Source organism: Dipodomys ordii, unplaced genomic scaffold (genome assembly GCF_000151885.1).
Source record: "Dipodomys ordii isolate 6190 unplaced genomic scaffold, Dord_2.0 Scaffold4, whole genome shotgun sequence".
NCBI lineage: Eukaryota > Metazoa > Chordata > Mammalia > Rodentia > Heteromyidae > Dipodomys > Dipodomys ordii.
The window spans coordinates 19,918,786-19,933,093 of record NW_012267220.1 but is presented as its reverse complement, the minus strand read 5'-3'; the positions used below and the strand labels follow the sequence as shown (position 1 = coordinate 19,933,093).

Here is a 14,308-nt window from a genome sequence, read left to right as displayed (position 1 = left end):
TATGAATTTAACTATTTTGGAGGGAAACTTTGTTTCAAAAATTACAGATAGCCAGGCACTGGTGGCTTACTCCTGTAATCCTAGCTATTCAGGAGGCTGAGATTTGAGGATTATAGTTTGAAGCCAGCTCGGGCAAGAAAAGTCTGAGACTCTTATCTTCAATGAAGTACTCAGAAAAAGCTGGAAGGGCGCTGTGGCTCAAGGGGTAGAATGCTCGAGCAAAAGGAGCTCAAGGACGGTACCCAGGCCCAGAGTTCAAGTTCTAGCATCAGGAAAAAATTACCAGTAGACATTATTCCTTTGGAATTATGTATTATAAAAGATCACTGCTTTTCATAATTATTTTTCCAAGCTGTTGGTTAATCCTTTCCAACAAAGGTCATAAAATAAAACAAATTAACAATATATGTTCAAGTTGTTTGTTTGTCTTTGTTGGTCCTGGGGCTTGAACTCATGACCTGGGCACTGTCTTCAAGCTTTTTTCCCTCTAGGCTAGCCTTCTATCACTTTGAGCCAAAGCCACAGTGTCACTTCCAGTTTTCTGGTGGTTAATTGGAGATTAGAGTCTCATAGACTCTCCTGCCTGGGACTGGCTTTGAATCATGATCCTCAGAGCTCAGCCTCCTGACTAGGTAGGATCATAGGCATGTACCACCAGTGCTCCAGCTATTCAAGTATTTTTAAGAAGCTCACATTTATTTAGCTTGAATAATTTAAGTGTACTCATCACATATCTTCATACCCCTCAAAAATGGCTAACAAATTAAAGAACAAAATATTACTTTTTTAATTATTATAATGTTAATATATAATAAAGATTTTTGTCCACATTTTAAAATAGTTGATTAGCTACCATCAGAGAACTAACGGATCAACAGTATTCCTTGAGAGGCAATGTGTACTTCACATAATGAGCAGAAGGTGGCAATATTTCATCTATCATCCAAAGTGCAAGTTTTCAGGAGTGCCACCTATTTTACAGTCTCATGATTATGTGGCAAAAGCTGAACTTTCAAAGCAGGAAGCATAGTTCTATAATTAATATTCAAAGAGTTGTTTTCCTAGACTTATTATACATAAATAAAGATATAGTATCCTTTCCACAAACAAATCACTACTAGCAAGTCTAATCTGGTCCCTTAGACAGAGAATTCCATTTTACAACCAAAGAAAAAGTTATTCACTTCAGCCTAAAAAATCCCTAAGTAGAGGTAAGTACATTCCAGTTTCCATTTGTATTTTTAAGTAGGAGCTCCAAAAATATCCTATTGTCTAATACAAGATCACTTTGATAAAAAAAAAGATCACTTTGCTATTTAATATCAGCCTCTTTGGCTAGACAGAAACTCATGAAAGAACCAAAAAGAACTGTCATTTCTCAGTGAACAGGGACTATGTACCAGGCACTGGATGGAATAAAAGATGCATGATGAGCTGTTTCTATTGTCCTAACTTCATAGTAGAATATGGAAGGAAGGCATATGGTGTCAATTAATAGCAGACAATTCCTATCAGGACTGGATGTGATATGAAAGAAGAGTAGCAGTGGCAATAGCTGGAATCTACAGCAACTCTGACCTAAGAGACTGGGGTGATGGTTCATGATAAAAATGAATACCTGGGCTAGACTTTAAGCATCAGGGAGAATGAAGAACGAACTGGAGGGCCTGCTAAATGAAGCAGTAAGAAGAGATGGAAGGACAAGATGAAAAGACAAGTCAGTATCAGTGAGTCAAGTAAAGCAGGTTCATACGGCAGAGCAGTAAGAGCTGTAAGAAAGCAACCGGAAAGCAGTAAACATCTTCTATAGACAGCTAAGAAATTTAGACTTGATCTGTGGTAGTTGAGAACTACTAGACAGAGAATATTCAATTGGAAAATTTGAGCCTGCTCTGGAGTCAATAATATTGAAAATCCATCAAAATGATAGAGACAGGTAGATATTTAAAAAGTTATGGCCATAGTCCAACACTTCATTTTTGGCCAAGCCCCTACTTGCCCAGAAAAGGCTCTCAAGGGAGATTTATTGACAGCTGGCCAATTGGATAAATAACAGAAGTGAGCGTTGAGCAGGCTAAAGCTGCAAAGAAACAGATTAATTCCCCTAACCTTGAGTCAATTAAATCTGACAATTCAACCTGCTCCCTGTCATAGATTTGAAGTTTAAGATTTCACCTGTTAGGTCAAGGTTAGTGGGTAAGATGAATAAAAGGAAGGAAGAGGATGTGTGGATGTAATCCTAATATTCAATGCATATACTATAAAATTAGGAAAATTGAGGAATGGGATGAGGTTGGGAGAAATAGGGGAAAGTGATTTTTAAAAAGGGGTGATATTCATCAAGGTACATTATACTAGTAAACTGACATGTTGACTGGTAACCCCTTTGTACAACTACTTAAAAATAATACACAGATAATTTTTAAAATATTTCACTAGTTAAATTTTACACTTGAACTGTGAGAGCCTGACTTGATAAAAGAAAGCTAGAAGGCTGAAGTTGACCTTTGTGCAGAAGGAGGTCTTGGCCAGCCATACCCTAAAACAAGTTGTCAAACAGTCCTTTTCTCTCCCCATTTACTTGTTAAACCAAGAGCCTTAATTTGTGAAAATATAAGCTGACTTTAGCAGGGCATCAGTGACTCACGCCTGTAATCCTAGCTACTCAGGAGGCTGAGATCTGAGGATCACAGTTCAAAGCCAGCCTGGGCAGGAAAGTCAGTGAGACTCTTTGTCTCCAATAAACCACTAGAAAACCAGAAGTGGCACTGTGGCTCAAGCAGTAGCGCGCTCGCCTTGAGCTGAAGAGTGCAGAGACAGCGCTCAAGCCCAGAGTTCAAGCCCCACGACTGACAAAAAAAAAAAAAAAAAGATGACTTCATCCCTAGCAAAGACTGTCTATAAGTGAGCTGATCAGAATCTTCCTTTCCTATCCTTTGCCATTGGGCAGATTTAGTAGCTTTAGGATCCTGTTCAGATGGGAAATCTCCATTCTGTTTAATTTAAAATTTCAACCTATATATGATGCAAAATGATCTCTTGCCCATTACAGTGTTTAAGACCGTGAGTGCTTTGTTCAGGGACTTCTTCCATTCTCTCTTTCTCCAAGGCTCATCTGTGTATACAGTGAGGAGGGACAGAAGAGAAAGAAGGGAAGGTAAATAGTTCTTTGCAAAACTAGACAAAGTACAACCTTGAAGCTCTAATGTGACTCTCTGTATTAGTGTTCATAGTTATATAGTGTTAATAGTAATGAGTACCTTTGCCTTTGGGACGTAAGTGTCCAATCGCTGAATCTCCTAAAGCCTCTATATAAGGGTTCTTGTAGGTAGCAAGAACACATTTCACTGACATGGAACAGCCACCTTGGCATGAGCCTATTCCAATCTTCTGGGCTTCCCTGGCATTATAGTATACACAATATATACTACAGTCACAGTACACTTCCAGTATACATGGTGCATTCAGTACATTACCATTGTACAAGCCCTCTTAGAAAAGGTCTAGCAAATTTCTAACGTATTTATAATGTACTATGTGATTTTTTTTGTTTCTTTTGTATGTTCTTCCCCCAAGGTAGCACTCCTGTTTTCACTGTATTTGATTGTGGTACCCTGCATCTTGTATATACATTTTTTTCTAATTTGAGGAGGGGAAGGGAAATAACAAGATGCTGAAATAAGGATGCAGGTTGACCCACTGTAACAATGAGATGTACAAGACACTGTGTTGATAACAAACTTTACAATGTTGGTGGGAGTGGGGGTGGGGGTGGGGGCAGGGAGGGAAGGGATGGTAGGGGAAAAACAAAGGAGGAGGTAATAATGCTCCATAGGAAATGTACTCATTACCTTACTCATGAACTATAATCCCTCTGTACAGTATTTTTATAATAAAAAATGTATTTTTAAAAAAGGGTCTAGCCAGATGGTTTAGGTCCAGTCTGACCCAGAGAAATTTCCCCCATACTTGAGCAGGCATGCAGATTTCTCTACTGCCACTATACAGGCTGCTACCTTCTATCAGCTTTCATCTGCACATTACCACAATGGCAGGCACCAATTAACTTCTTACACTGAACTCGAAAATTGGATCCTAGCCTCTGTTCTTGCAGTCGCCCATAATCTTCACACTTGTATTTCTTAGAGATACCTTTCCAGGATTCAGTGAGTAGATACTACCTCATCATCAGTTCCAAAGAAAGAGGAAAACACCTCCTGTGACATCCTATTACATAATGAAAAAAAATCACTGACATGATGAAATCAGAGCCCACAGCTATGAAGCAAATCTTTGGCAAGGGAGCAAGAACAAAAGGCTGAACATCAACACAGACAGGTGCCTGTTTTAACCTTGCTCCTTCTTTTCATGGTTCAACATTTCTTCACAGCTCCTCTGGCCCTGGCTTGATTCTAGATGAACTCACGGTTGGTCCTTGAGATTTTGCACCTCTAACTTCACTGGGACTGTGCTCAAGTCAGCCATGGTAACCCTCATGAGCCTTCAAGTGTGTATAAGGTTTCACTGGAGATTGTCTTTGCAAACAGAAAAACCACCATGGTCAAACACAAAGAACATTGGCTCTGGAGTCAGATTGACCTATCTCTGAATCTGGTATCTGCCCTGAACTGTGTGGTCTTGGGTGTATTATTTAATCTCTTTAATCTTAAGAAAGGAAGAAAGCCTAATCTGCAGGATTCTTGTAAGATTTAAAAGAGAAAGCACCTGGCATTTTTGAAAGCTCAGCAAGTTTCCAGAACATGTGATAAATTCATGAACAAGGTTGAGATAAAAATGAGCTACTCCTCAACCTACAATTCAACAAAAGTTACACTACTTTTTTAAATGTGTTTTCTTAAAGCACCAAACTCTAGCAGTAATATGTGACCTCAAGGACATCATTTTTGAACACATATTCAATACTGTACATGTGTGAGAACCACACCATTTTTTGTCTGCTATTACTGCAGTGTCAGGAAAATTTACTAAGCTTTCATCAAACAAATGTTTGAGCCTTGCTTGAATGACAAGGTCTCCCTCCCAAGCCTTCTCTTTTAATTAAACCTGTGAACAAACCTGGAAAGTGACCATGTGCTATGGTCTACATTTCTGCAGCAAACATCGGCTCAGTGTCCTGGCTACCGAAGAAGTCTAACACACTCTGGGACATAAATCAATAGATACAATAGATACAATAGAATGAAAGCTGGAGGCAAACAGTTTAAAAATCATGTGAAGTGCATGTGCACGGATAAGCATTAGAGTCACCAATTTTCTTTAATGCACCAGCGTCAAACTACTTATTGCTGAAAGTAAACACATGGAGTGCTAAATATACACTGCAGATCAAATCCTTTGATTAATTTGTTTTAAATCTGGAATATGCCTGGCCCTACAGCTGTTACATTCTAGGGAAGGCTTATATAACATAGTACAAAGTTGCCTTACTAGCTCTTAAATTAGCACCAGACTGTGTGCCTGCATTTAAAGCTGGAAAAGCAGGATAGAAAAACAAAAAACAAAAAACTTTCTAGTCTCTACTTGATAAAGGCTCTGTCTTTTCTTTTCATCTCTCGTCTCTAGGTATCTAAGAAGCAGGCATTCAGTCCATCATCTGCAACTACTAGGAAATTCAAAGCAGCTCAATTTTAATTATACAAAAGATACAGGAGGACAAGCAAAGGCAGTTCTAAGGAAGAGGTTAAAATGCAAGCCAAAAGCAAAGGTCAAGTTGAAAGAGAACAGGGACAGTAGATTTCTTGCAAGTGAATACAGTCAAGCAGAGAAGCTGCTTCTGTTTCTGATTTGAAGCTTGTATCTGTGTATTGTGCTTTGCAATTTTATTTAAAAGAAAGGGACCCTTGCTATATAATCTGCTAGAATGCAAATGTGACCTACCATCATATGTCACTGTCGTTCTTCATGGCTGATTCACTGAGTGACATCTAAGAGTGAACTCAATCCTAACTACTCAGGCCACTAGGACACTGATACTACACTGCAAAAACAGCAGATTAAGTGATCTAGTGTACTAATCACAGAATTTGGTGAAATGAGGCTCAGAGTAACAGTACATTATCAGGTTCTAAGGAGCTACGCAAAGATCACACCCAGTCTCATTATTTCTCATTCCACCTACCAAAGTAGACTATGTCTATAAATAACTGTGGTATATAATCTAAGTAACTCCAATATTTGATCCTATTATTTCACTTTCTAATTCTTCTTATTTATTCATGTTATTGGAAAATAACATGAATACATTGACAGACATTACAAAATAACATGAATAATTGTTACACTGACATAATTCATATATTGTCCACCTCACTCATTTAAAAGGTACAATTCAATGATGCAGAATTTGGAATATTCATGTAATTTTACAACTTTCACCATAATGTTTTCTTATTTTTTTCTTAATATATATTTTTTATTGTAAAGATACTGTACAGAGGGGTTACAGTTACATGAGCAAGGTAATGAGTCCATTTCCTATGGAGCATTGTTACACCCTCCTTTATTTTTCCCTTACCATCCCTTTCCTCCCCACCTCCCCAACTCCTCCCCCCACCAAAATTGTAAAGTTCATTTTCAACATTTAGAACATCTGCATTATTCTAAAGAGAAATCTCCTATTCATTAACAGCCACCAGCCCTAGGCAACAGTGTCTTTCCTTACTAATTTGCTTATTCCTGACATTTCAGATAAAAGGAATCTTACAATGAGAGACTTCTGTGATTGCCTTCTTTCACTTAGCATAACATTTTCTTTTCTTTTTTTTTGTCAGTCATGGGGCTTGAACTCTGGGCCTGGGCACTGTCCCTCAGCTCTTCAGCTCAAGGCTAGCGCTCTACTGCTTGAGCCACAGTGCCACTTCTGGCTTTTTCTGCTTATGTGGTGCTGAGGAATCGAACCCAGGGCCTCATGCATGCAAAGCAAGCACTCTACCACTGAGCCACCTTCCCAGCCCTAGCATAACATTTTCAATCGTCAGCCATATTATACTTTTATCAGTATCTCGTTTCTTTTTATACTTGAATAACATTCCACTGAATGGATAGACCACAATACTCCATTCTAAGTTGAACACTCAGTTATTCTGTTTTGTTATTATTAATAATGAAGTTATTCATACACGTTTTTACATGGCATCATTCATATACCCAGTTATATTTTCATGACTGGCTAGAGATTACAATGCCAGATATGTTGAAGAAGGACACTTCATTCTGTCTTCTCCCTCTCTTTGGCTCTCCCTTCCTTCATCCCTCTTCAGTTATTTTTTTTTCAGGGTTTTTTGGGGTTTGGGTTTTTTTTTGTTTTTTATGTTTGCTTTGTTTTTGTTTTTATATTGGCTCTAGGGCTTGAACTCCGGGCCAGAATGCTCTCTTTTAGGTTTTTCATAGCTGGTGCTTTACCACCTGATTCCAAGTTTTCACTAGCACTCCACTCCGAGAGCTCCATTTGCTTATTGCTTTCAAAAAAAATTGAGTCTAAGGAACAAAATTGGCAATTGTATTGCACCCAACACTGAGTCTGCTTAAACAAAACTAAGGCTGAATTTGAGGTACATTGCTTATCTCTTGGTGACTAGTATTATTTCCAACTAGATGCTTTCATAAATTAAAAAATTAATACAATGGTAATTATGATATGTTGCCAAAGAAGAGACAAGTAGAAAGTTCTAAACCTCCTCTAATCCTTTTCTCTTCTCCATGGTACTTTAATGGCTTAGGGCTTATCCTTCCAGACCTTTTTTCTATATATTTTTATATGCCTGTAGTTTTCTTCCAAAAAAAAAAACCATAAACATAGTATGCATCTTAGTTTGTAGCTTGCTTCATTTTTAACTTAACATAATGTTTTGTAGATCTTTTCAATCATAAGTATAGGATCACTACAAGTAAAATTGGAAAAAGTATAGCTGCATATGTCACAACAATTGAAGAGTTCAAGCTCCATAGTCAATCTCATGCTGTCAGAGCAGAAAGACATGTTTTAAAAACAAATCAGATGATAACTGCATATATTAGGGGAGTTGTCTCTGATATTAACCTGCACTTATTCATCATGTGTCCAGTGTAAACCAGGAGCAGAGGAAACAGAATGGGACTCAACACAGTCAGGCATTCAGGAACTCAGGCAGGAAGCCCACGTGTTGACGGCATAAAAGAAACTGTTCTTTTGCTGATAAAGCAATCAGAACAAGTGATGGGGGCCTAAAGGATCTGACTTAACTTCAGCTTCCTCACATGCCTCCGAATAGTGACACTTACTTTAGGCCTCGTGTCCACAACATAAATGAAGTCACTTCCCGGATTAGCCTTCCTGATGGCCTGAAGCATCTGCTCGTCTTCTAAGCACCGGGCACTGAAGCCAGAGAGGGGCTGGCTACTGCGGCAGATGGAGGCCTGTGGGGAAAGGGCACAACAACATGGCACCATCAGGCAACTGCACCCAGCAGAGACCCTCGGGGTCTCAGAGCACTTTCGTTCACCCCATGCCAGCTTGTGAAAATACGATAAAACTGTGGAAGTCAAGGTTTGTTTATTTTCAAATCAGGTCAAAGAAACCACTACATGGGCAAGCAGTAACAAAACTCTCTGTACAATACTAGGAATGTGTGTAAGATGTTTAGATAAGATCCACCTCTTGAAACTGTAGCCATTTAAATAACCTACTTTCCTTTTCCCTGATATTCTTTCAGTTTCCTGCTAGAAATATAGCTACAAAATAAATGACTACTCAAACTTACAGGTTGCTATTAACAACAAGATTATTAAAAATGTTTTAATTGGGCTGGGATGTAGCTCAGTGGCAAAGCGCTTGCCTAGCAAGTGCAACGTCCTGGGTTCGATCCCCAGTACCAAAAAAAAAAATGTTTTAATCATCATTTAAAAACTAGTCTATTTAAAAACATCAATCCTAATTCTACATGTTAAAATTTCACACGGTCCAGGTTACTAGCTTTGGTGCCTAAAAACATCAGACATATACCTGCACTAGGCATGTTGAGAAACAAGGAATTTCTTCAGACTCAATTGCATTTAATCTCGGGATTTCCCTATCCTGTAATTCTAACACAGGGGAGTCATCCTTTTGCACTTGCAAGCCCTACTTCTCCATCTGTGGAGAAATTCAACCATCTGTGGATTCAGCCATCTGTGGCCAAATATTTAGAGTAAAACCTGTCTGCACTAAATATGTTAGGATCCTTTCATCATTATTTCTTAACTAGTACAGAAGTAATGTAGAGACCATTGAAAGTACTCAGGAAGATGTATGCAGGTTGCAGATGGAAATACTATGCCATTTATATGTAAGTGACTTCAGTATCCTCAGGATTCAGTACATGATGGGAATCCTAGAGCCAATCTTCCACAGACCCCAAGGAGTGACTATAGATGGCCTCATTAGCTGATACAACGTTCCCTGAATGATTAGCAACCAACTGTGATAACCTTGAAACTATAAATGAATGTACTCACGGTATTTTTTGTGGACTTGGCTGTTTTTTAAAATAATATGAATCTATGAATGGAATATATGAATGACTCAATGAAATTTATACTGAGACTGCTTAGTCTTGTATATCGTGGGGTAGTGTTTCTTAAAAAAGTAAATATGAATCTGAATGAAACACATGACTAACTCAGAATCTACAACTGAGATGGCTTATTCTACTGTAAGAAGATGCAGATAGCAACGGTCAGCCTCGGGGCAGGCTAAGGAACAAAACAGTGCAAACAGTCATCTTTCAACATCGCCCACTCCCTCTGAGATCAACCCTAACTCTCCTGTCCTAAAAGCCCAGCCCATGACAACACAGCAAAAGGTTGGGTTTCTCCAGGAAAACACAAGCTTCAGTGCTCTTCACTAGAGAAAAAGGGCTTACTTCTCATTAGCTCAAAAGTAAGAATCATAGAACAGTGACCACACCACTTCTGGTATTATTCTGTCCTCACATAGGCAACGGCTGATATGGTTCAAGGACACTGGACTTGCTTCGGAATCAGGAGGGCAGTGTATGGGAAAGGGAAGGCAAAGTAAAGGGGCTGCTGTATAAGTCTTGAACAGTGAGGAGGGGAAAAAGGGACCAGAGTCAGAACATGGCAGAGGGCAGAGAGCCAGGGCAAGATCCATTAGTAAGATGACATGTCACCAGGGATTGGTGGGAGGTTGGTGTGTCCAATGGACAGCAGGGAACTGCCACAGCCAGCCTGCATTGGAGTCCCACTCTGGATCCTTAAGGAATCAGGATCTGTCACCCTGCTGTGAGAGAATTCTGACTGGAAAGAAAATAGTTCTGAGTTGGTTTTTTTAGGGAACTTTTTCTGGGTTAGCAAAATATTAGTTAAAAACAACTACCACCAGGCGATCTAGATTCCATCAGAAGAGAGGAGGGTGGGAGCTTTAAAGGCAAAGAATTTGAAAATTCTTTTCACCTAAACTCTTTAAACCAGTGAGATTCTGATTATGAAATGAAGAGAATTAGTGACTACAACTGTTACTAACTGCCTTCTAGAGGAAAGCAGATAAATAGTGTGTGTGTGTGTGTGTGTGTGTGTGTGTGTGTGTGTCTATGTGATATTGGTGATTCATTTCAGTGCCTACTTGAGCCATATCCCTAGTTCTTTTCATTTGTTTTGCAGCTCTTTTGTCTAGGCTACCCTTGGACCATGATCCTCCTAGCTCTACCTCCCCAATACTGAGGACTACAGGTGTTTTCCACCATGCCCAGCCCAGCAACTACCTTTAAATGAAGAGTTAGGAAGAACAGATTTACACACACACACAAAAAAAACCCCAGCAAAATGGATATACCAGACTAAATTTTGGTATTTTTGCAATTTTCTTAATACCTGTGATGTGTTCCGATGGAATTCTTTGTCAACTCAGTGATCGTTTATATACCTCAGCTTTGAAGAGACTGTAAGGTAGTTTCTGAGTACTTTTGTGAGCCCTATACATATCTGTAAAAGTTTGGTTATTGAGAGAGTATAGTCTTCATCTAGTAACATTTCTGTTTTGTTTGTTGTTGTTGTTTTGGTACTGAGGTTTAAACTTAAGGCCTTGAGCTTGCTAGGCTTGTTTTCTTGACTAACATTCTACCACTCTACCACTCTACCACCCTTGCTTTTAGCTAGTTATTTTGAAATGGCATCTAGCAGACTTTTCTTCCCAGGCTGGCCTAGAACTACCATGCTCCAGACCTGAGACTCTTAAGTAGCTAGGATTACAGAAGTAAACCATCAGTACCTAAAAGTGTTCCTAACATTCTAACCCATTTCCAGAGGAGTCTCTGATTCACAATTCTATTGATAATTAAAATATTCTTGTTGGACATCAGTGACTCACTCCTGTAAACCTACCTACTCAGGTGGCCGAGATTTGAGAACTGTGTTCAAAACCAGCTCCTAGCAAGAAAGCCCATGAGACACTTATCTCCAATTTAACCACCAAAAACACCAGAAGTGAAGCTGTGGCTCAAGTAGTAGAGCACTAGCTTTGAGCAAAAAAGTTCAGGGTCTGAGACCAGGCCCTGAGTTTAAGCCCCAAGACTGGCACATTCACAAAATAATATCCAGCACATCTTGAGTGCTATGTGGCAGACACTACTTTACAGCTTATTTAATCTCTTTAATTAACTTTTGGAGTAAGATTCATTACTTATAGATGAACTGACAAGACATGGGGAGATTAAGGAATCTGTCAGGACCACACAGTTACTAACTGGGGAGACTGAGACTAACTGAGAATCCAGACAATGTAGTTCTTGATCCTGAATTCTTAACTAAAATAATATAGCATCCCAGGAGGAAATAAGTCAGATAGCCAGATACAGCACTAAAAGCATTCAAGATCATCTGGCTTGAATTGCTGGTAGTTTAACTCTCATTCAATATAATCTTGGGTAATTTACATGTTTTCTCTGAATCTTTTTATTTAATGTACAAAATAGGTAATATTAAAATCACAGGGTGTGACAAGTTATATAACACTGTAACACTCCTAGAACTGTGTCTAACACATAGGAAGTTTCAATATGTGATGACCATGAACAGGTTTGTATTCTTCTTAGGAAAAACTGCCTCCTGGGAAATCTTTAAGAGGTTTGTGCTGTGAATTGTGGCGACCACATTGTGGCAATCTAAAGTAAAATAACTTCTTTTAAAATTGTATCACAGGGCTGGGAAGGTGGCTCAGTGGTAGAGCGCTTGCCCTTGCATGCCTGAAGCCCTTGGTTCAATTCCTCAGCACCACATAAGCAAAACGAAAAAAGCCGGAAGTGGCACTGTGGCTCAAGTGGTAGAGCGCTAGCTTTGAGCTGAAGAGCTGAGGGACAGCGCCCAGGCCCAGAGTTCAGGCCCCACAACCGGACCCCCCCCAAAAAAAAAACTGTATCACAATAATTAAGAACAAAGGGTAAAACATCTCTCAGGGCTCTCTAGTACAAACATATCCAGAATTCTGTACTCAAGGGATATCTACACATCTCTGTGGTCTGTAGTTGTTAGATTCCAACTGGTTCCAAACAATTCGTGTTTGGTGTAGGCCTCAAATTAATGTTATGGTTTCTCTGACATCTCTTAAAACTGAGGCCACAATATATGTTACTCTCCACAATCTTCTTCTAGTGAGGTTTCCTCATTAAACAATGGCCCTTATCTAACACACAGGGCATCTCCTGCTCTCCTGAGTATGGGGTTTCAGTTCCTGCCTGTCCCAGCCTCTGGCTTGGTCACCCTGTTTCTCCACTGCAACCCTATAAGACTCTTTGTGGCACATGACGTCCTCCTCCCCTGAGCAGTGAGTGTATGTGAGTAATAAACAGGGTCAGGTGTCTGTGCTGGCAGCCATCTAACCCACCAACAGATGAACAGGACATGATTCTAACCCCATGCACAGTGACAGATGATCCAAATGAACTTATGTACCCTCAGCAGAGGCATTTATATAGCAAATAATGCTCAGTAAGACCTCAGATATCATAACATGATATGATATCAAAATATACTGTGTTCTTTGGTTGATACATTGGAGCTACAAGTTTAACTTTAAGATGTGATCTATATTCTTATTCATGAGCCTAATTTCTACTGGGGTAGAAAAAAATACACTTACCCCTAAAATATCTCAAATCACCAAAGGAAAGAAAAAAAAGTAAGCACATTTATGGAATTTGTACCTGTTTGCTTTTATGGAAGATAGCTTGTTCTAAGGATGGGTTCTGATGAGCAATGAACACGTGGAAAACTACTTTGGTATTCCATGTAAGTACAGAAAACCACTCTCAGTGATAATGCTTCCCTTTATGAGAAGTCCTTGTCCAATTAGACGCATTTGTAAGAATCAAACTAGGTATTAAGATATAACATTATAACAAGACACAAATTTGATCCTTATTCCACTACAAAATAGATTTTAGAGTGTGTAAGTGCTCATGCATATTATGTATTTCCCTGGGTAACTAGACCAGGTAGCAATGCTTAGGAAGACATCTCTCTTTTACACCTTCAAAGACCTAAAATCGTTTATACAGAAAATAATTTATTCTATACTATAATTGGTTGCTGTGCAGTTCGGCCTAGTGAAGAACAGGTATGGCTTGTGATACCAGCTACTCAGATCCCATCTATAATCTCAGCTACTTGGGTGGATCACAATTACAAGACAGCAAAGACAAAAAGTCAAGTGAGAACTCCTTCCAAAAATATTGTTTTTGGACTTTATCCAAAAAAAATAGCAAAAGCCAAAAGGGCTGAGACTGTGATTCAAGCAGTATAGCACCTGCCCAGCAAGTGCCAAGGCCAAGCTCAAACCCTAGTATTGCAAATAAACAAAGCATATGAGGGAAAGAGAGAAAGAGAGGAGAGAGAAGAAAGAGACAGGAGAGGGGAGATAGAAGAAAAGGAAGACTAAGAAGAAGAGGAAGGGGAAGGACACAAGGGGGGAAGAGAAAAGAGAAAGAGGAAAAAGAATGTCTGATGGGCTTCAGAGCCTTTCTGAAACAGGCATACAAAAGGTCCTCCGGGAATAGACAGAGTGCCCTCCAGAAAGGGTGGAAGATGACAGTATTACATGGTTGATTAACTTCAGTTATTGTCTGAGCCTACACCATTACTTTATTGTCAAATAAATATGGAAGCCAACTTCTACAAGAGGCAAAGTTGTCATAGCATACCTAGGGACATCCAAAAACTTTTAAGAGAATTCAAATACCTGTAATCCCAGCATTATGGAGGCTGAGTCAGGAGGATCTCAAGTTTGAGGTCAGACTTAAGTTTAGGCCAATTTAAGCTA

General features: G+C 39.2%; 1 protein-coding gene across 1 annotated transcript in view; it reads right to left on the bottom strand.

Annotated features, from left to right (window-relative positions):
• Positions 1-14,308, bottom strand: part of Mtmr7 (myotubularin related protein 7) — a 71,565-nt gene that overhangs the window by 19,923 nt on the left and 37,334 nt on the right. Inside the window, exon 6 of the mRNA XM_013026914.1 lies at positions 8,281-8,415. Coding sequence (XP_012882368.1) covers positions 8,281-8,415 — 135 coding nt within the window. The remainder of the gene's footprint in view (positions 1-8,280; positions 8,416-14,308) is intronic.